Here is a 21,498-nt window from a genome sequence, read left to right on the forward strand (position 1 = left end):
TCCAAAGGGAGGTTTTAATTTACCCTCTTGCTGGCGAAACCCTATCCCGAGCAATTCCCCAGCCGTTCCTCCGAATCGCAGTAACTACCTCATTACTTTGATATTAATAGAATTCATATGGCCTGGAGAAGATAATTGAAATTAGCCTGGTGGCGAAGGGGAGCCAAGGGGCCAGGGGCTGATCTGGGTGAGGGGCTGAGCTGTGGCAGGGGCTGAGCCCTGAGCCCTGGCTGGATCCTGGCCTCCAGAGCGGGTCCTGGGGCTAGCAGTGCCCACAGGGATGGAGCATTGCCTGTGGTTTGTCCAAAACTGGGGAGCAGGATGAGCACCCATCCTGCTGTCCGTCAGACCGTGAGGATCCCTGGCCAGCCCCTGTCCTGGCTCTCAAGCCATTGACCCTCTCACTGTCCCCTGCCTTGTCCCCAGCTCCAGGCCAGGCCACGCAGTAACCCCCATCAACATCTCCATTGCCGTTCTTTCTGGGACAAAAAAAAAGGGGGAAACCAAGGTTCATTATCTGCAAAAGCACAAAGGCAGACCGAATGGCTGTCGCAGGCCTTGCCACCGCCGGCAGGACCCTGACGGAGCCGTCCCGCCGCCCCTGCGGCCGGGTCCCCGCGGCTGCCGCCCCACCTGCTCCCCGTCAGATGGGAGGTGACCCCACAAAGGCCTGGGCCGCGTCTGCCCCCTGGGGCTCTGCCCCGACACGTGTCACCTTAACCTCTTCCTTGGGACCAGCTGCTGCCAGGGGACCCTCCTTTGTGGCCCCGGCGAGCGGCAGACGAGTGTCCCCATCTGGCCGGCGAGGCCTCGTCTGTTGGAGACCCCCTGCCCTGGCTGCTAACGGCATTAACCTCGCCATGGCCGCTCCCGCCCCCTCAACTGCCACCGAGCGCCCTGGACCCCAGCCTGGGGACACACTGCATCCCTCAGGGACTCACCACACCCCTCACCCACCCCTGGCATCCCTGGCTGCACCCCTGCCCCTGCCCCTGCCTGAGGGTATCCCGGGCATCCATTCCTGCACCTCCAGCCTCCTCTGTCTGCAGGGCTCGGGCAGGACCAGGCAGGACGAGGAATTTGCCTCCAGGGGCTTAAACAATTCCCGCACACCTGTGGCTGCAGGTGGGACCAGTCCAGTCCCGGGGCTCAGGACCAGCACAGGGGCTCCATCCCACCCCCCACCACAGACCCACATCCCTCTGCCCCTTGCTGGGCCCAGCACTGAGCTCCCATGGGGACTGGGGATGCTGCAGCACCCAGGGGTGCCCGGCGAGCAGGGGACCGCGGGGGTGGGCTGTGAGGAGCAGCAGGGCCAGGCCCTGCAGCATGAAGGAGCAGGAGAATAAGTGAGGGAACAGGAGAGTGGCAGGATGAATTTGGCGAAGGAGCCGAGGCAGAGGCTGGCATTCCCTGGCTGCCCTGTCAGCGAAGTCCCCGGGCCGGGACAAGGCGAGGCGAGACTCCCCTTCCTTCCCTCGCTGCCTCTCTCCCAGCCAGCCATCCCCGAGGAGGCCTTATCTGCCGCTAATGCTTCGCAGCAGCCGCCCTCCCCAAAGCTTGCGGGCTTGGCAAGATGCTCCGAGACTGCATTTGCTCCAAATGGATTGTGTCAGGGGGAGAACAAAGCACTGGAGAGTTTTCAAAGCGGAGTTGTGATCGCAGCCCGCAGCAGAGGCGGCCGGTCCCCTCTGGTGGCACCTCACAGGGGACACTCTGGGACCAGGCTTGGCCCCAAAACCCAGCAGGCAGTGGCTGCTGCCCCTCAGCTCCATGTCCCAGCCCTGGCTCTGCCATTCCCCAGTGGTGTCCGGGCAGGGGCCATTCAACAAGTGCTGGCCAGAAGACAATGGCTCCATTTTCACCAAAAAATGTTCTGCTGCAAAATCTGGCCTTGCTCCAGCTGCAAATGAAAAAATTAGGTTGTTGTTTGGGTTTTTTTTCCTTTCCTGCTGCAGAATTTCTTGGAAAGCTGGCATGGGGCAGGCATTGGAGCAAATGCTGACCTTGGCATCATGCCCTTGCCCACTTGTCTCCCCATCCCTGGTGTGGGAAGCTCCAGGCAGAGCAGCTGGCAGAGCGGTTTTTTTCTCTAACACCCTCAAGAGCTTGGGGAGAAAAAGGGAAATATTCTCTCCTCTGCTGATGTGAGCATAAATTGCAATCACAGTCAGGAGCAGTGATGGTGTAGAGCTTCCCCTGCCCAGCCTGTGCTCTGAGCCCTTTGAAAAGGGATACAGGTGACGGCAGGACTGAGCCAGGGCACCACGGCCACGTGGTGCATGAACCAAGGGGTGCTCCGTGCTCGTGGGGAGGTATTCCCAAGGAAGCACTGGCACACAGGGAACCATGCCTGTCAGGAAGGGCTAGAGCAGAAGGAAGCAAGGAATGAGACCAGAAAGTCATGTTGGCTTGGCTTTCCCTCAGATCCTCAGAAAAGATGGTGTCAGCAGTGAGTCAGCTCCTGGAAGTATGTGAAATCGTAATTGAAGAATGCTGAGAAAACAGCAAAATCCCACAGAAAAAAAGAAAAAAAAAAAGAAAAAACAGAAAAAGTTGTGGGGGAAAAATATCCTGAACAACCTTCAAGCAACAGCAAGTGTGGATCCTGGAGTCTCAGTGCTGGGCAGTCATGAAAGAGAAGGGGTTCAGCAACTGGACACATTTCAGGGAGCAAAGGGATAACTGCAGGATTGCATCAGGGATGGGGAAAAAGGAAAAGCCAGCCCTGGGGCTGTGGCTCTCTGCTGTGGGACAGTCACAGGGCACCACATGGCCCCACAGCAGTGGGCTGAGGGGACACACAGGAGATCCCAGAGGCTCTCCCAATGCAGTCCCAGCCCGTGGGAAGTGTCACAGGCATGAGGACTCCTCTGGACAAGTGTCACAGAGAATCTGGGGGAACAATGGAGCTGCCCAAGGCCAGGCTCTGCAAGTGTGACTGTCACATCGTGAGGGACACAGTCATCTGTGTCACTTTAGCAGGAGGGACAGGGGAGGGGCTGAGCCAGGAGGCTCCACCATCCCCATGGCCATGGCAAGAGAGACTCAGAGCAAGCAAGGAGCCTTCTGCAGAAGGCATGGGGTGGTTCACTGGCAGCCAGAGGGGAAAGAGGGGGAAAATCAAGCAAAATGTCACAAATTCAGAAGCTCAAAGGAAAAGGAGGACTGTGTGTCCTGTGGGGAGATGCTGAGAGGGGAAGAGAAGCTCAGAGTGGACAGTGCCGGGTGGTGGGATTGGGGAGAGGGGTCCTGCCCATTGCTGCTGGGGATCAAAACCATCCCAGCCTTCCAGCCCTCCTGGAAAGGCCCCAAAATGGAGCCTTTGGGGAGGGGAGCTGGGATCAAAGGCTGGGATGTACAGTCCTGGTGAAAATGCAGGGGAACGACAGAGCCAAACTCCAAGCAACAGAGAAATGGCAGCAGAGTGAACTTTGACTGGGTGTTCATGTGAACAGGGCTGTGAAACCTTCCCGTGGAAACTGAAGAGAGCCTGAGGGTAGGGAAAAGCCAGATGGAAACTCCACATAATACCAGCCCATGAGGTTACCACAGGTACCAGCAGGGCCTCAGGCTTCTGCCCCATCACAGCAGCACCACGAGCCACATCAGGTGAGATGAGGGCACAGCTGGGGGTGGGAATTCATCCATGCAGACACAACCTCCCCTGCCCTCTGGGACAGCACCTCGTGCCTGGCAGTGCCCCCATGGCAGTGCGAGCTGGGCACCAAACCATGGCTGAAGAGACGCAGCTGGGAACAGGGACTGTGCTGGGGGCCAAACAAGTGTGAAACAGCAACCAAGAAGTGCTATTTTCTTATCACAAGTCAGAAATGTTATTTTCTTATCACAGATAAATGAGACAATCCACCCTGTTCAGTGTACCCTCCAAAGTGTGTGCACTGCATCAGACAAGAACGCTGGCAGTAAGGGAGGGTGTCACAGGGGCTCCCAGCCCACACCACGGGTGGGAGGAGCACCATGCCCTGCACGCCCGTGGGTGGAGGCGCTGCAGGGGTGATGCTGCCCTGTGACAGCTGTCATTGAGGGATGCTGCTCCACAGGCCTGACCCATTCCCTGTGCTTCCCTCCGCAGGTGGGCACTGCCCACAGCTCTGGGAAGGAGCAAAGCCCCTGGTGCAGCTGGGCTGAGCCTTGGCTTGCTGCTGGATCTTCTCTGGGCTCCCAAGAGCTAACAGCAATGAGAAAATGCCCATAGGAGCTGTGGGACAGGGAGTCAGGGGATGTCCTCCTCTGGTGGCTGGAGCCCTGGTGTCACCATCTGTGCGGCTGCAGATGTCCCCCCCAAACTGTCCTGGCCCCACAGAGCTCTTTGCCCTTGACAGGGAGGATGAACAAAGAGATTTTGCATAATCCCCCATGATCTGCATAATGCACAGCCCCAAAACCTGCTGCTCTCACCCGCCACGGCACAGGGAGCCACTGGACCTTCCTCTCTCTTCTCAGCCTGAATCCCCTTCCCTGGCAATGTATCACTGCCAGGAGTGAAATCCTGCACTGAGAAGCTCTGCCAGGTGTGGGTACCCTCAGCCCAGCATGTTTGGGGTGCTGCTGGAGGCACCCTCATCCCGACAGGAAGCTTTTGCTCCAGCTGTGAACACCACACAGTCAGCTGGGGAGGGAAAAAACATGAAGGTGTGTGGGGACATTTTCACAGGAACACTTGGAGGGTGCCCATGGCTCATCCTGAAGGTCTCCACCTCCACTCGCCCCATCACTTCTATCCCACCCCCAGGGAAGGAAAATCCTGGAGGAGCTCAGGTGCTGAGCTTTGGCTGGAGCTGAGCACTTCAGAGGCACAAAATCCTGCTGCCTCGTGCAAGGAAAGAAATCTTCTCTGGGTGATGGCTGATTTTGCTTACAAATACAAAAGCAAAGCAAAAAGTAAAGCCCAGCAGCCCTGCAGGCAGTGGCTGTGGTGCAGTGCCTGGATGTTTGCAGGGCTGGGAATGGCACATCCAGCACAGCCCTTTCCCTCAGCGCCGTGCACAGTGACCTGTGACAGATACACCATACAGTGCTGCCACACGGAAGTGGCCAGGCACAAAATCACCAGAAATCACCTCAAAGGAAGAGTCAATCCAGTTGGGAGTCACCTTGGGATTCTCCCAAGCTCCTGCTCACCACAGGATGGGCACGAGCAGAGCCGGCAGCACCTCAGCATCTCCAACCGACTCCAATGACAGCACCCGTAGGCTCCAAAATGTTGGGGAAAAAATAAATATAGCTCAAAGGAGACTCAGAGATCGAAGAGAAATGGCCATTAGCAACCCTCCATCTGCAGTAAAGAGCCAGCCATGTCCGGCACTCCAGATCTAATGGGTTTTTAATATTCTCGTGGCACGCACTGGGGTATAGATGGGAAGAGACACTTGGAGGTCTTGCATGAGCACCAGTACTCGGGGGGCTGCTCACAGAGTTCAGGCTCTTCCTTTCCCTGCCAGCTGCCTCGGAGATGTAGATGTTTCAATTATTCTGTCAAGCTGCATATTCCAAATTGAGGCCAGGGAAGTGTCTCTGTCTTATATAGAAAGAAAGGAAAAAATATATCCCTAAAAGGAAAAGAAATGAACTCAGAAATTAATAAGGCTGATTGACAATGCTGCTTTGGAAACTCTGGTACCATATGGCATCCTTGAATGGCTGCAGTGCTGTTAGGATGGAGCTGACCAGCTGGAGAGTTACTGTGGGTTGTTTGTAATTGTAATAATGGATATCAGATGGCTGGTGTGGAGCAGTTTATAAATGAGAACAGACAATGAGCCGCACTGTTTGTCAGGAAATCATTGCTGATATGGGCTTTGTGCTCCCACCACTCCCGGGTGGAGCTGGCTGCTCCCAGGGCACCCTGGGCTGCTCTTGGGTCTGGCTCTGGCCAGGAAAGGCACGATCCTGGGGCAGGTACTGCATCACTGATCCACCAGGGTGGTCCAGCCAGGACTTCCAAAAACCCCCTCACCCTCCTGGTGCTATGGGCAGAGCCCCAGGTGCCACTGGGAGATGGCAGCAAGGCTGATGTCCTGCTAAAGACGTGGGGCGCAGCCAAAGGGCCTCCCCAAGGAAGCCAAAGCAAACGGGGACCCAACGGGATCCACCGGAGCCTCTGGAGCAGTCAGGATCACAGGGCTGCTGGGGGCTCGGATACTGACACTTCCAGATTGGTTTTTGTGCTGAACAGCCGGAAAAATCATGACATTTCAGAATTTGCCAGTTAATGGATTTTTTTTTTTTTAAAGTCAGTAACAGTGAAATTCATTATTTCAATTTCTGCTGATTTCCAACTCCACGGTTGAGCACATAAAACGAAGCCTGAGTTTAGAACGAAAATGTCACACACTTGTTCCCTCCTCTTTTCCAAAATGAACTTCCATCCAAATTAACACAGGACATTGCCTGGCTGGAATGTCCCCTTGCTCCAGCTGAAGCCACCCTGTGCCACATGGCCCAGCAGCCCGGGGCTGCGAGCCCCAGCCCAGAGAGCCCAGGGCAGGAGAGGGCTGGGAGAGAAGGCTGCCTTCAAGACTCAGCTATAACAACTGCTGTTAATTCCTGAGTGGTCCTGGATTATTTTTTACCCTAAAAGTTATTAAAAAAGAAGTGATAACCTAACTGCATTGTGCATATTCCCTCATCACCTGAAGCCCTTTGGCAGTGCCAGGTGATGTTGCAGGGCAGGACGGGCACACCCACGTGTCCATCCACACTCAAACCCAAACACAGCTCCAGCAGGTCTGATTTTGGGATCCCCAGCCCCTGGGCAGGGATGGAAGGAGTCCTGGCACTGCTGGGCCCCCTCCCACTTGCCTTCAGGCTGATGGCATGTCTGGGGAGGGGGCCAGGGCACGGCAGCAGGCAGAGCTTTCTAGGAAAGCCATCTCTGTGGGAAGGAGGCCAGGCCTGGAACTGCGGCCACGGCACGTGCCAAGCGCCGGGCAGAGCATCCCCGAGCTGCCATGCCCCTCTGCAGGGCATCTCTGCCGCCTGGAAACGCTCCCACTGCTCCTTCTGGCTCCACAGAGAGACTGCAGGTGCTCCGGGAGCCCCCAGGCTGGACAGCAGCTGCCCCGTGCCCTCCTGGCTCTGGGGCACAGGGAAGGGTGGGCAGAGGTGCTGGAGGTGCAAGAGAACAGCCTGGGAGGATCATATCCAACCATCATCCTCAGCTAAACCCCTCCCTCAGCTCCATCCTTTTCTGCTCTCACTACCTGTAACAGAATTGCTGCTCTCTGGTTTGGTTTGGATAAGAAATTAAATCTCTCATATATATATATATACTACATAAATTATATATATTTAAATGTTTTATATTCTTATATATTAATATTTAAATGTTTTATGTTCTTATAGGTAAGTTTCTTCTATATTATTCTTCTGTAGTATAAAATTATTCCTTGGAAACCCCAGAGTGCAGAAATCCTCACACAAAACCCTTGGTGAAGCTGGACACAGGCAGGCAAAGTGACTGAAGTCCATGGTCAAAATCAGCAGTCAGGAAACCTTATTGTAATCCATCACCCCTAACCAAGCTCTGTGGTTAATTCCCTGAAGAAATATGGAGTCGTGCTCCCTGCCAGTTCTGAAAACATCCCTGTTTATATGGGGCATGGCTCCTCCTCAAAACTCCAGTATTTCTTTTTTCCAGTTCGGAGAGGATTATTTGAATCTGCCTATTTGCAGCCTTGGTTTTTAGGCTTTCATGTAAAATGCAGTTTACCCATTCATTTTGATAGCAGAGATTACAGTCTGTTTTATATATATCAGCCACTACTTATTGAAAATTGACACCCCATTACCGTGCACCAAACATCATAACTGAGTTGTAATTTATTAGAAAAGGCGTGCTGAGATGTGGTGCACACATAAGAGTGCTTTGGACACCCCCTTTGGAGCTGGACCTGGGGAGCAGGAGAGCTGGTGGCATTCCCCAGACCCACCCATGCTGTCCTGTCCCCATGTCCCCACAGACCTGCCAGCGACCCGATCACATCCCCCCAGTTTTAGCCTGAAGTTGTCACTCAGTAGAAAAACTCCCCCTCTTTCTCCAGCTCAACTTTGGCTGACCTCGCCAGCAAGCGGAGCTAATTGAAGGAAGGGAGGTCGGGGGCAGCCCAGGCGGGTGCCGCTGTCACAGCGCCTCGGTGGCACCGCCAGCCCCCTGCCCAGCCTGGCCGCAGCTCCCCAGCCTCTGAGCGGGGCAGATGGACTCCTTCCCGCTCGCTATCACCTTCTAAATCACCGCCACTGCAAGCCCTGACAAGCACTGTCAGCAGTTCCAATGCAAAGAGGATTAGGTTTCAAAAGAAAGAGGCATTCAACACGAACCCTACACAAACACACTCGTTTTTCCAGCACGGCCACTCTGGAAAGGCTCAACACCCCTCCCTGGCACCCGAGCACCCTAAACTTCACGTGGTTTAGCTAGCTCAGCTTGCCTTGATGTCACTTTTGGGGTGTCATCTGTTTGATCAGTCCCCATCACCCCCGTGCCTGTGGCGGGGCCCCACAGCAGCCAGGATGGAGTTGCTGCTGGTTTTTGTTTCACGGGGTGACAGAGCCTCCCCACATCCTCCCACCCACGCAGTGTCAGTGGGTTTGCTTTGCCCTGCCTGGCAGGGAACGGCCCCAGGAAGTGCTGTCACTTTGTCGTCCCACGGTGGGTGGCAGCCCGGTGGCCCCTCACAATGGGACAATGTCTGTGGGATCTGTGTGCTCCTGGAGGGATGGATTTGGGATTCCCAGCTCTGCTCCGAGCCCTGGTGCATCAGCATCCCACATCTCCTTTCTCCCCTTCCATGGGAGGGTGAAAAATCACCAAGAATCTGCAGGAGGGAGTTGAAAATGCAAAGTAGGAGCCAGCTGAGTGCCAGGACAGGTACATGGTGGCTGTGAGCATGGACCCTGGACAGATATGCCACCCCAAAATCCTCTGGGAAAAGTGCACCCAGAGGCAGAGGCAGGAATGTGAGGGGATCAGCACCCTAGCCAAGAGGGAAGAGTCATCCTGAGCTGGGAGGAGGAGGATGGAAGCACCATGGGATGAAAGTGCATTAGGAGCAGAAGGCTCAAATAAAATCCAACAGGGGATGATGGTAGAAGTCATGAGCTGCAAAACACACCAAAAATTTCTTCTGCTTCAGACATCAACAAAAAATATCCTATTAAATCCAAAATCAGGCTCCTACCCCAGCCTCTACTCATTTGCTGTTTACTGCTCAACACCTCCAAGGTGGCAGCTGACTTTTGCTTTGTGGCTGTGGCCGCTCACATCCTGTTGCTGGAAAATGATAAAAAATGTTTTAAAATAACATAGCAAACCCCAAAAAGTGCAGGGTGCTCGCCTGAGGATGAGGATGACCACAATGCCGTCATGGAGGAGCAGCAGAAGCTGCGGTGTGTGAGCAACATCCCCAAGCCTGGCTGTGCTCTGACAGGGGCTGTGGTGGTGATTTGCAAAACCAGCACTGCTTGGGGAAACGATGGGATTTACCCCCAGGGGCAGGTCTGGCTGGAAGGGAGCACAGCAGCCAGGCTGGCGGCGGTGCTGCCACCCAAGGAGCACCACGGGACTGCCCTCCTGCCTCCCCAGAGCCCTGTGGACAAGGGGCTGCCCCGAGCATCCCCAAATCCTTCATCCCCAGCCCATCTGCCGCTCCAGTCCCGCTCCCCGTCGGGGTGGCTCCCGCTCCTCATTAGAGGTCGCAGCCCCTGAGCAAAGATTAATCTGGCACTTGTGCGAATTTATCTGCTTGAAAAGAGAGGGACTGGCTCTGACCTCGCAGTCTGGAGGCTGGTGGGGAGTTTACTGTCCCCTGAGCTGTCAAGCCAATTCCCTGCAGTACCAAGCTGTTGTTCTTGGCATCTGCTAGGCAGAAAGGCTGTGAAACACCCCAAATATCTGTTTGTTTTAAAAGGTAAATATTAATTTCAGGATGCTGTTTACATAAGCAGACTCTTGCAGCTTGAACTCACTGCCTTTTGCTGGTGTCACATGGCATTAGTGTGTATTTAACATTTATTTAACTCTCCTTGGCCCTGCTTGTGCCAGATGGCAGGCAGCCTGCACGGCCAGGCAGGGCTCAGCTCGGGGCTGCTCCGAGCGTGACAAGGGGCTGGGTTGAGGCTGCAAAGTTAAAAGTTTGAGCAGTTTTGTGGCTGCAGGTTCCTGAATGGCACCAAAACACACTGTGTGTTTGTGTCCCCAAGGCTGGGCGGTGTCCCTGCCTTCAGACACCAAAACCAAGGTAACCAGGGAATCATCCTCTGACGAGTCCAAACCATGTGAGGGCTGGCCTTTCCTCAGCTCTTGCCAGGCACTGGAGTCTGATCACCTTGGCCTGATCCTGCCTGGCACTGAGCTCCCTCACTGCTCCCTTGGGAGCAGGTCTGTGGATCCCAGCAGCCATCCCAGTCTGCCTGCACTGGGTGTTCCCATAGCTGAAGCCCTGAGCTGCACAAGCTGGGGATGCCTGGCCAGCTGGTGACGTGGACAAGCTGATGACATGGCACAGGAGCTGATGACACGGCACAGGAGCTGCTGGCTGGCTCCCGGGGTCCTGAGCAGCGAGTTTGCTCCTCTCAGTGAGATGCTGAGGGATCTCATAGAGTCCTGCACAGCCCTGATGCACAGCTGCGACTGCTGGGTGCTCACACGTCCCTTTTCTGCCTCTCCAGTCACTCACTCTCCCAGCACAGGGCATTTTTTGGGTAATGCAGCACTTACAGGGTCACTGCTTTCTCAAACAATGAAGAAATGCAGCCAGATGGCCTCTGGAAAACAAATAAGATATTCAAAACAGTATCAGCCTCTTTATGGCTGCAGCAGGCACCCATCAGCTTGAATATACAAATGAGGAGATGGTTTCAGGGACAGGATTACAGCTTCTGAGCGGGGCTGGACACCCTCATGCTCAAACATTGGTGTTTGAAGAAAGGGACCAGCATGATAAATAATGGCCCAAGATTTTATCACGGAATTATTGCCTGTTTGGGCTCGACAGCCGCTGTGTGCTCTGCCTCCCACCTGCTGAACAGGTCTGATCCCAGCCATCCCCTCCTCCAGAAGTTTTTGCTCAATGAGATCCCATCCCCTCCCCCTGGACACACTGCCTCTCCTGGCAATGCTGACCACTCACACTGTGCCAGGAGAAACACTGACCAGCCACCAGGACTGACCTTGGGAAACTCCAGACCTCCCTTCTGGCACCATCTGCCTCGCTCTCCTTTCACTCAGTTCTCACTCTGTTAATGATGCCTGCACTGAACTTTCTCTTCTCCTTGTTTGGAAAACCAGTTCCCAGCAAAGGAAGCAGGCAGGGTGCTCTGGCCTGCCCTGTGAGAGAAATCCTTTATCTCATTTCTCACTCATTTCTATGACAGTAATGACTTTTTTCAGCATTTTTAGAGCTACAAATACCTGTGAGATGAGAGATTTCCAAACAACCTTCCCTCTTGCTTTTGTGTTTGCTGTTCTTTGATCAAAGCCATTAATCCTTGCCACAGATCTGCCCTCAGTGTAGAGGAAATGGAAGGACAGAGCTGGTGTGGGAACTGGGAGGGGGCAGCAATGGGGTGAGGAAGAGGCAGGACAAGGCTGTGGGGAGCAAGGCTGCCCATACATCTTTGCCTGACAGGGCCACAGCCATCAGCTGAGACCTTCCTCCCTCCAGCTCAGCAGCCTGCAGCCCCCTGTGTCATGTTGGTGTTGTTCAGGGGGACTACAGGCTATGAGGTCTCATGGAATGAGAGAATCAGAGTGAGTTTGGGCTGGAGGAACCTTAAAGATCATCTCATTCTCAATCATGGGCAGGGACACCTTCCACTGTCCCAGGCTGCTCCAAGCCCTGTCCAACCTGGCCTTGGGCACTGCCAGGGATCCAGGGGCAGCCCCAGCTGCTCTGGGCACCCTGTGCCAGGGCCTCAGCACCCTCACAGGAAAGGATTTTTTCCCAATAGCCCAATCTAAACCTGTTCTCTTTCAGTTTGAAGCCATTCCCCATTGTTCTGTCCCTCCACGCCCTTGTGAACAGTCTCTCCTCATCTTTCTTGCAGGCTCCCTTCAGGTACTGAAAGGACGCAATTAGCTCACTCTGAAACCTCTCTTTTCCAGGCTGAACAATCACAGCTGTCTCAGTCTTTCCTCACAGCAGAGCTGCTCCATCCCTCTGATCACCTTGGTCTGGACCTGATCACTCCTCTGCACTTGCTCCAACAGCTCCTTGTCCCTCCTGTCCACGCTGTCCCCTTTGGTAGAACTTCTGCATGAGCTGAAGGATGAGGACCAAACCCAGAACGGTGCTTCTCATCAGTGCTCAGGCAGGGGTAAGGATGTGGCAGGACAGCAAACAGAACTGAAAAAAACCATTCTCAAAACACAGCTGACTCAGCATGGCACGAGCTGAACTGTGAAATGGCAGCAAATAACCAGAGCAGAGGCCAAGCACCTGCTCATACAGCAAGCACCATTCCCTGTGCACCTCATAGAGAATTCACCACGGGAAAAGTGTCTGTGACCCGACTGCCCGAGATCCAATTCAATGTTCTGAAGAGGGTGTGAGCACCTCTTGACTTTTGGAGGGCATGTATGAATATTTGGTGGTTTATTCGCTATAGATACATACCCTGTGTATGGCTGTGTATTTATAGTCCTAAAAATGCTGTTTGCAAAACTGTAGCTGCTCACTGGGGTGTGATAGATGCATATAAATACTGAGACATAGATATCTATTATATATCCACCTCTCCAGCATGTGTGTCCCCACACATTGCACTGGGCTAAGTCTTTTTCTTGTCCCAAATACATAATGTGTTCAAGTGATAAAAAGAAAAGGGTTCCAAATGAGGTCCACATGCCTGTAGAGTCTCTTCTCTCATCCACCAGCCTATTTCAAGGACATGCAGCAGCATCAGCTGAGTGAACAGGTGTTGCTCGGTTGGACGCAGCACAGAAATCCAGACTCATAAAGCCTGGGTGGGTTTTTTTCTCTTGGAGCAAATAAACCCTGCTCTGTCTAGCAATGTACCAGCAGAGGAAAAATTGCATCTGACACCTTCCTTTGATGGCTGTTGTTCCTTCCAGAGCACGAGACAAGCTCAGCTCTCTGTATGGCTTAAAATCTGGGGAGGCAGAGGTGGGGAAGGAGAGCTCCCTGCAGGGAAGGCTGTGGCAGAGGGCATCTCCTGTGCTGCCCCTGCTCCCAGAACATCAGGCTCTGCAGCTCATCCTCCCTGCAAGACCATGCCCCCATCTCACCCATGACCAGGCACCACTCCTCTGAGAGCACAGATCTCATTCCCTGCTCACACCATTTCCTCTCCCTGGGAGACACTTGCTGGAGGAGCAGCAGGATGGCCTCATTTCAACCATGACCCTGCTTCTGTGGGGAAGTGGCATAAACTTATGGAAATGTCCCCAAAACTGCTGTCCTGAGCAGCTACACCCTTCATCAGCATCGAGGCCTGCCAGACCAGGCTTCCTGTGGACCTTTTTCTGGTATTCCAGGGGTATTATTTAGACAACCCTCTCCTCTCTGGGTTTCCAAAGAAGCTGTTCCATCTTTAGAAACCAAGCAGCAATGCACACCATATCATGAAGCTGCCCTGTGCCCTCCATGGCTTCACCTTGGGCACCATCAAAGTTGTGGAAGAGAAAGGAAGATGAAAATACATTTGCTGCTCCTTCAAAGCTTTCCCCAGCACATCCCAGTGCTCTGCTTTGCTCTCCCAGTCCTCCTCACCCTCTCCTCAAGCTGAGCAGTGACACTTCACACCAGGGCTCATCTCTCGGGGTTGTGGTGCTCTGGAGGGATGGGACATGGAGCAGGGCAGCAACAGCCCCACGCTGTCACCTCAGCAGTTCCAGTGCTCCAGCCTGGGTGAGCCTCAGGGAGATGCCAGGCTGTGACTGGCACATTCAGGTGTCTTGGGAAGCTGCTCCCATGACGGTGGGCTCTGAAGGAGCCCAGCCTGCCACTCTCCAAGGAGCTTCACAGGCTTTAAGGACCAGCTAAATAAAAACAAAGCCCTTATCAGCGCCCCACACAATGGCCCTTTCTGCTTGACCGGTGTCAAGCTGGCTCCAGCGAGGCTGTAGATGACACAGAAATGAAGTGGTGGCAAACACAGGCCAGAGCCAAGCTGCAGCCAGCGCGGCAGGAGATAAGAGCAGCGCAGGGGATGCGGGCTGGGGCAGAGAGAGGGGCCGGGGAGCAGGCAAAGCCACAAAGTTAAAACCAAGACAATGGGACTGCATGGATGGCCATGTCGTTCTAGTGCAAATTTGGATGTGCTCCATCCTGGGACATCTGGGCCCAAGAGATGCCTGCTCCTGGCCAGCAAACTGCAACGGAGCCTGTGGCTGGCTGAGCATCAGCAGTGAAACGCTGCTGAGCTCAGGGCTGGGCTGGCCAGGGGCTGCTGCCAGCACCACCAGCCCAGAGCTGGGGCAGGTCAAACCAGTTTGCTGGGAGCATGGTCCTACTGGAAACAGCACTCCTGACCCCTGTGCCCTTTTGTCCCCGAGGAGGCCTCACAGATCTCAATGCCTTGATTAAACAGGCAGAGACCTGAGGGCATGGACAGTGCCTTAGGGCAGCCAGGTTGGATCTCCTGCCGCATCCCCAAAGCTCTCTTTCACTGGAGTGAGCTCTTCCTAGGCTGAAGCAGGGCATCCATAGCCACACTGGTACCAGCATGACTTGGTAACTGGTGAAGACATCTCCCTTGGGCAGGAAACTGGGTCCTGGCCCTGCTTCCAGGATCACAGACATATTTTATTGCTGGGAAGGGAAACCCCAGCTATAACCCAATTTGCAGGCACATATCCTCCTCCTACAGCTACTCCCAAGTCTTTTGGGGCATTCCTGACCTAGCTGGCATATTTTCAGCTTGCCAGAGAACACCAAAAATGGCAAATCCCTCCAGGATGGGAGCAAAGCTGTGCTTCATTTTCAGATGCTGATTGCACTTCAGCATAAAGGAAAGGTTCTTCCCCAGAGGGGCTGGCACTGCCCAGGCTCCCCAGGGAATGGGCATGGCCCCGAGGCTGCCAGAGCTCCAGGAGCGTTGGGACAGCACTGCCAGGGGTGCCCAGGGTGGGGTTGTTGGGGGGTCTGTGCAGGGCTGGGGCTGGGCTGGGTGATCCTTGTGCCTCCCAGCTCAGGACATTCCATGATTCTACAAGGCTGCAGCCTGGACAAACCCTGAATAGGAATCTCAGGCTATCAGTGAAGCTCTCGTGATCCCAAGCTCTGGCATTTCCATGTTTTGAGGTATCCACGCAGTGAAAGCTTTGGCTTGTAGGAGAGGAAACGCATCTCACCTTTGCCAAGGATGTCAGACTGCAGCACGACTCCCTGGACACACTGTGGATGTGGTTTAGAGGCGAGCTTGGAATGTGGGAAGTGCCAGGAGGGAGCAAAACCACTTTGGTAACAACACCTTGTGGCAGCTGCTCTCCCCACAAAGAGCAAAAGGCACACAACTTTCCCAGGCATTGTCCTGGGGAAAGCTGTGAGAAGATCAGAGAAAAGAATGAGAAACAATTCTTATCTCCACTTGCTGCACCTGTGGTTGTAAACATCTAAAACGTGTTATGGAGATTTGTTTACCAAAGGGTGATTGCTTAATTGGCCAGTGGTGATGGTGTTTGGATTTCAAGGACCAGTTAGGTCAAAACTGTATCAGACTGTCTGTCAGGGTGATGGGTTTCTCAGTAAGTACAGTACAATAAAGTGATGGATCATCCTTCTGGAGTCATGGAGTCAGTGCTAATCATTACCCAGCTGCGGACGTCGAGCCAAGACACACCTGAGGGGCTGGGGACAAACCCATCCGTCCTCAGGTGTTGTAACACTTTGGGGGTACAGGTATTGTAAGACATTTGGGGTTGTGTGTGCAGGTGTTTAAACATCTTTTGGAGATGCACAGGTATTTTAACACCTTTGGGGATGTGTGTACAGGCATTTTAACATCTTTTGGGGGTATAGAGGTATTGTAGCTCCTTTGGGGACATGTATACAGGAATTTTAACATCTTTTGGGGGTGTACAGAAATTTTGACATCTTTTTGGGGTGTATAGGTATTGTAAAGTCTTTGGGGACATGTGTCGTGGAATTTTCTCATCTTTTGAGGGTGTACAGGTACTGTAGCACATTTGGGGATGTGTGTACAGAAATTGTAACACCTTTGGGGATGTACAGGTATTGTAGCACTTTTGGGGATGTGTATACAGGAATTTTAACATCTTTTGGGGATGTACAAGAATTTTAACATTTTTTAGGAGTGTACAGGAATTTTAACATCTTTTGGGGATGTAGAGGTACTGTAGCACCTTTGGGGATGTGTATACAGGAATTTTAACACCTTTGGGGTTGTACAGGTATTGCAGCACTTTTGGGGACATATATACAAGAATTTTAACATTTTTTAGGAGTGTACAGGAATTTTAACATCTTTGGGGGGTGTAGAGGTACTGTAGCACCTTAGGGGATGTGCATACAGGCATTTTAACACCTCTGGGATTGTGTACAGGCACTGCAGCACCTTTGGGGATGCGTGTACAGGAATATTAACACCTTTGGGGTTGTACAGGTACTGTAGCACTTTTGGGGATGTGTATACAGGAATTTTAACACCTTTGGGGTTGTACAGGTATTGCAGCACTTTTGGGGACATATATACAGGAATTTTAACATCTTTTGGGGATGTAGAGGTACTGTAGCACCTTTGGGGATGTGTATACAGGAATTTTAACACCTTTGGGGTTGTACAGGTATTGCAGCACTTTTGGGGACATATATACAGGAATTTTAACATCTTTTGGGAGTGTACAGGAATTTTAACATCTTTTGGGGGTGTAGAGGCACTGCAGCACCTTTGGGGATGCGTATACAGGCATTTTAACACCTTTGGGGTTGTGCACAGGTATTACACCTTGAGAGGAGCCGGGCAGCTCCGTGGAGCTGCGGCGTGCTGCCCAGGGGCTCTGTGAAGCTCTCACCCCGCACGGGCCGCAGCTCACCCCCAGCCCTCAGAGCCCGGCCCGCCAGGCCCGGCCGCGGCTCGGGGCGGGCCGGGGAGGCCGCGCCCCGCGCTCGTCACGGCGGGGGCCGGGCCGGGCCGGGCAGGAGGCGCCGAGGATCCGGGCCATGGTGGGGATCCCGGGCAGCTGCCAGTGTAAGAGCGGGGAGCGGGGCACGGGGAGCGGGCGGGAGGCAGCGCCGGGCCGGGGGCAGCGGGCGCGGGAGGGGCACTCGCGCTTTGTGTCGCAGCTGTAGTCGCACCTCTGATTAACGTGTGTTTATCTCCGTGCGGGTTCATTGCCCCGGAGTGTGGGCCTGGGGACCCCCAGCCGCAAGGCCGGCCCGGCAGTGCCCGGCTTGGTGCGGGATTTCCAGGCTGCAGGGCTTGCGGAACAAGGGGTGCAGCCGGGGCCGGGGCCGGCAGTGCCCGGCCGCGGTGCTGCGGCCAGCGCGGGCTTGCAGCCTCCGGCGCTGCCCACATTGCCGGCCCGGCACCGGAACACGGCCCTGCCGTGTCTGGGACACCTCGTGGAACACCCACAGTGAAATACCCACGGCAGAGCCGCGCACGAGGGTTTCCCGTGCTGCAAACTGCGGGCACGCAGCGACCTGGCACCCGTGTGTGCGAGTCCTGTGCGCACAAATCCTGCTGCTCTCCTCCGTGGAGCTGGGAGGGTGGCTGTCCAAAGCTCCATTTGCGTTAATGTCCCCAAAATCCCGGGTTTGTTCCCAAAGTGTTGTGCCCTCTGAGAGCTTTGGGGTTGGCAGGAGAGCACGTGGTGCCTCTCGCCGCGTTTCAGCCTCCTGAGCGTTTTGTGGCCCGTGCTTGTTCGTGCACGGCTGGGATGGGAATTGAGTGTCCTGGAGGGGAGCGAGGGGCGATGGAGCCGGGATGTCTGTGTGCAGCCATGGCCATCGCGCGTGGGCTGGATCAAGGTGACTCTGTGGGTAAGTCATTGCTCAGGAAAGGGAGAAAAGCGGTTAAAAGCACATCCCAAAGCTCAGGAAATTCAGGAATCTTAAAATGAAGTGTGATTGCTCATGGGGAAGCAGTGTAAAGATAGATGCTGATGCTAATGTGGAAACCGCTCTGAAAGCTGCATTCCCGATACGGAGAAGGAATTACCAAGTGATAGAAGTTGGTTTTATACTTTATGGTGCTGCCTAGGGCAGAATGTGTGGAGATGATGGGGTGAGGCTGTTACCCCTCAAGGCATGTGGAAATATATCAGTGTGTGGAGTGCAGCCAGCCGGTGTCCCAGGTGCCTGGAGAGCACCGAGGTGGCAGAGCCGTGTCCACGTCCACGTGGCTTTGGAGAGCCCGGGCACCTGGCTCCTGACCTTCATCTTGTCAGCTCTGAAGAGAAGGCCCCACAGAAGGAGCTCGGGTGAGATCGTGTGCTTTAACCCTGCTGTCCAAGGTCTGTGCCCAGTCTCCTTTCCCCAAGCTCCCTTTGAAGTCACATCAGAGAAACAGGCGCTGCTGAGGGTGATTCATCTCTCCAGGCTTGGACACCTCTCTCTGAATGAGATAAATTCCTCGCGGGAGGTGCCTGGGCTTTTTCATTGACTGCAAGGGGAGTCCAGGAGAGCCCGGCTTAGGCTTTGGTAGTGAGGAGCTGGATGAAACAAATCCCACCCAGTGTGTCTGCTCGTGGTGTGTGCAGGGACTGGTCACATTCCCCCCCTGCTTCCCTCAGACTGAGCACAGGGAGGAGAGTCAGACCACTGAAATCCTGCTAAAAATATTTGAAGCTAAGGGAGACAGGGATCTTGTGCCTCCATCATAGCTTCAGGGTGGGTACGTGAATCTGGTTCCTCTCAGCTGTGACACTTTCTGCAACAGGGGACAAGTTGTTTGAATATTTCATTGGATCCTGGCAGGAATGTATGGATGTGTACCTGGCTGTTGAGTTTTGCAATATTAAAGCATTTCTGAAATTAGGAAGAAATTCCTTCCTGTGAGGGGGCTGAGGCCCTGGCACAGGGTGCCCAGAGCAGCTGGGGCTGCCCCTGGATCCCTGGCAGTGCCCAAGGCCAGGCTGGACAGGGCTTGGAGCAGCCTGGGACAGTGGAAGGTGTCCCTGCCATGGCAGGGGGTGGAACAGGGTGATCTTTCAGGTTCTTTGCAGCCCAAACCAGTCTGTTGTTTTCTGATTAGGGCTTTTCATCTGGGTCCTGCTGACAGAAATGAGCAATCACTGACCCTATGGCAGCAGGGACAGCAAGACCCCTGGCAGGAAGGGTGAGGGCACCTAGAATGCTTGGAGTGAGGCAGTGAGAGATAAAATATAGGTTTTTATTCAGTTTAATATGTCTGTGGCCAGCATCCATTGGGGAATGCTAAGGATGAGCCTGCTGAGCCATGCAGCTGTGTTATAAAGATAAGCACACACATATATGCTGTAGTTATCAGGACCTTTGTAGATAGAACAGGTGAGGATGCCCTGTTAGTGCCAGCTATTGAACAGTGTGAACACTTGCACGAGACATCACTCGATTCATGGGCCCATTGTCAGCCCAAACTGTTGGGGTTTATCAAAAAAGTGAATAATCAGCTGTAGATTCATAATTTTTATAAATCTAATTATCTGCATAGCCCAATAATTTCTGATTTTTATGGATCCTGGCAATGTCAGAAGGTTGCTTGATTTCTTCGGGTGTGTGTTACAGGGAAGTGGATCAGTGTGAAACTAACCATGGGGAATGAAAGAAGAAATGTGGCACTGCTTGGAAACTTTGGGATGTTCCCTGTTCATTCAAAGCACATACTGGCTCTCATGAATATGCTCTTCTTACATGGATATTTCCAATGGCCAGAAATTAAAACGGATCGTTCAGGGACTTAGTCTTGATTTTCATATGCTGTAAAATGAAAGGCTTTAGGTGTTCATCTTCCTTTGTGCCAGTGTTCAGGTGAATGAAATAAATTTAACTTTTAAAGCAGCCAGAGAAAAGAAAAAGACTTTTTTGATTTGCTGGCACTCTGAGGATCGAAAAGGGTTTGTACTTGGGGAAGGGCTTGTGGAGTTGACTCTGTTGGAAGCAGGACTGGAGTGGAATAGTGAGCAGAGTGCTTTCCATCATCCTGAGCTGCCAAGGAGTCACAGGCACCTCGAGAGGCTGCCATGAGCCACTGGAGAAGGGGGGAACTGCTCAGGTTTCCCTCTTGCTGGCAACAACCAGAGGTGAACTCTTCCCCTTCAGAAGAAGGAGGTGGCTGTAAGACCCAGAAAAGTGAATTCACCTCTCTGATGTAAAAAGTCTCAAGGGAAAAGTTTCCACCCAGGCTGTTGATTTACCTGGGACTCTTGCAGAAAACCACTTTCCTGAGGCATTTGTCCAGCCAGTGGCTGGGGCTTAAAACTTCTCCTGTGTCCCTGTCACCTTCCCATCTCTTTGTGCCACATTCTGAGTGTGTACACACCCTGGTTTGATTCAGCTACAGATGTATCCTGGACATCATTTTGGGTGTATTTGTGCACTCCAGGTTAATCAACCCTGTCCTTGGAAGTCAATTAAAATGTCCTTTACTACCTTTCATGAGAGAGCAGTACTAACTTCTACAGGTAGCAGCTTTTCTGGCACTTGGACTTCGAGGTCAAATTCTGCACATGCTTTCTTCAATGACATGCTTTGCACACTTGGGATCATTTAAAGGATCAGACTGTTCAGGCAGGGATTTTCTCCAGTGTAGGTTTGTGTTGGTATTTAAGGTAGTCATTGCTCATAGCCCTCAGCCTTGGGTTGCAAGGGTGTTTTGTGTGAAATGCTCTCGACTTGGCTTTGGGGCCATAGGTGACACTTCAAAGCTTGCTGAAAATATTTGAAAAATATTACAGAATTCTCTCATTACAGGTACAGTTTTGAATGGAAAATGCAGGATTAGCCTTTTTTTGCCTGTGGATATAAAATAATCAGACAAATAGTGAATGCTTACAGACTTATTGCTGTAAGATTGGACTTGATAGACACACCAGTTTGTTTGCATCAATACCAGCTTCTCCCTGCTTATCTGTACTTTTTAATCCTCATGATCTCTTGGGAGTTGGCTTTCACTTCCTAGCAGTGCACCTGGTTGCTGCAGCAGGAAGTTTCTCCAAATCTGTCACCTGACACGCTCCCACCTGGCCTTTGTGTGTGTTTGATCCCGCCTTTTCTGCCAGCAGGCAACAGGAGGAGGAGGAAAACAGGGATAAAGCCCTAAAGGAGATAAAGTGGGGAGGCTGTACGTGTTTGGGGTGTGTAGGAGTGGGCTGGGGAGGGGTGGCTGCGTCGAGTTCCTGGCACTGGTGGGACTGGGCTGGTGCCACACAGCAGGCTGGCAGCGCTGAGGAGCCAGTCCAGGGACCCTTCCTGACCCCCTCCTGGTCAGCAGAGACTCTTCAGTCGCCTTAACAGCAGTGGTGAGCACACAAATGGGCCTGACAGCTCATTGCATCCCGGCTATCTTTTGTTT

The 21,498-nt window shown here is 53.3% G+C and overlaps 1 protein-coding gene across 4 annotated transcripts in view; it reads left to right on the forward strand.

Annotated features, from left to right (window-relative positions):
• Positions 1-17,105: 17,105 nt before the first annotated feature.
• The window catches only part of CBFA2T2 (CBFA2/RUNX1 partner transcriptional co-repressor 2), a 59,146-nt gene continuing 54,753 nt past the window's right edge, over positions 17,106-21,498 (forward strand). For all 4 annotated transcript variants that reach the window (XM_039728137.1, XM_039728139.1, XM_039728138.1 and 1 more), the window contains exon 1: positions 17,106-17,193. In XM_039728137.1, the coding sequence (XP_039584071.1) occupies positions 17,166-17,193 (28 nt within the window). In that variant the 5' untranslated portion in view covers positions 17,106-17,165. The remainder of the gene's footprint in view (positions 17,194-21,498) is intronic.

The sequence above is a fragment of the Passer montanus genome, unplaced genomic scaffold (assembly GCF_014805655.1).
Source record: "Passer montanus isolate IOZ18808 unplaced genomic scaffold, ASM1480565v1 scaffold64, whole genome shotgun sequence".
Classification (NCBI taxonomy): domain Eukaryota; kingdom Metazoa; phylum Chordata; class Aves; order Passeriformes; family Passeridae; genus Passer; species Passer montanus.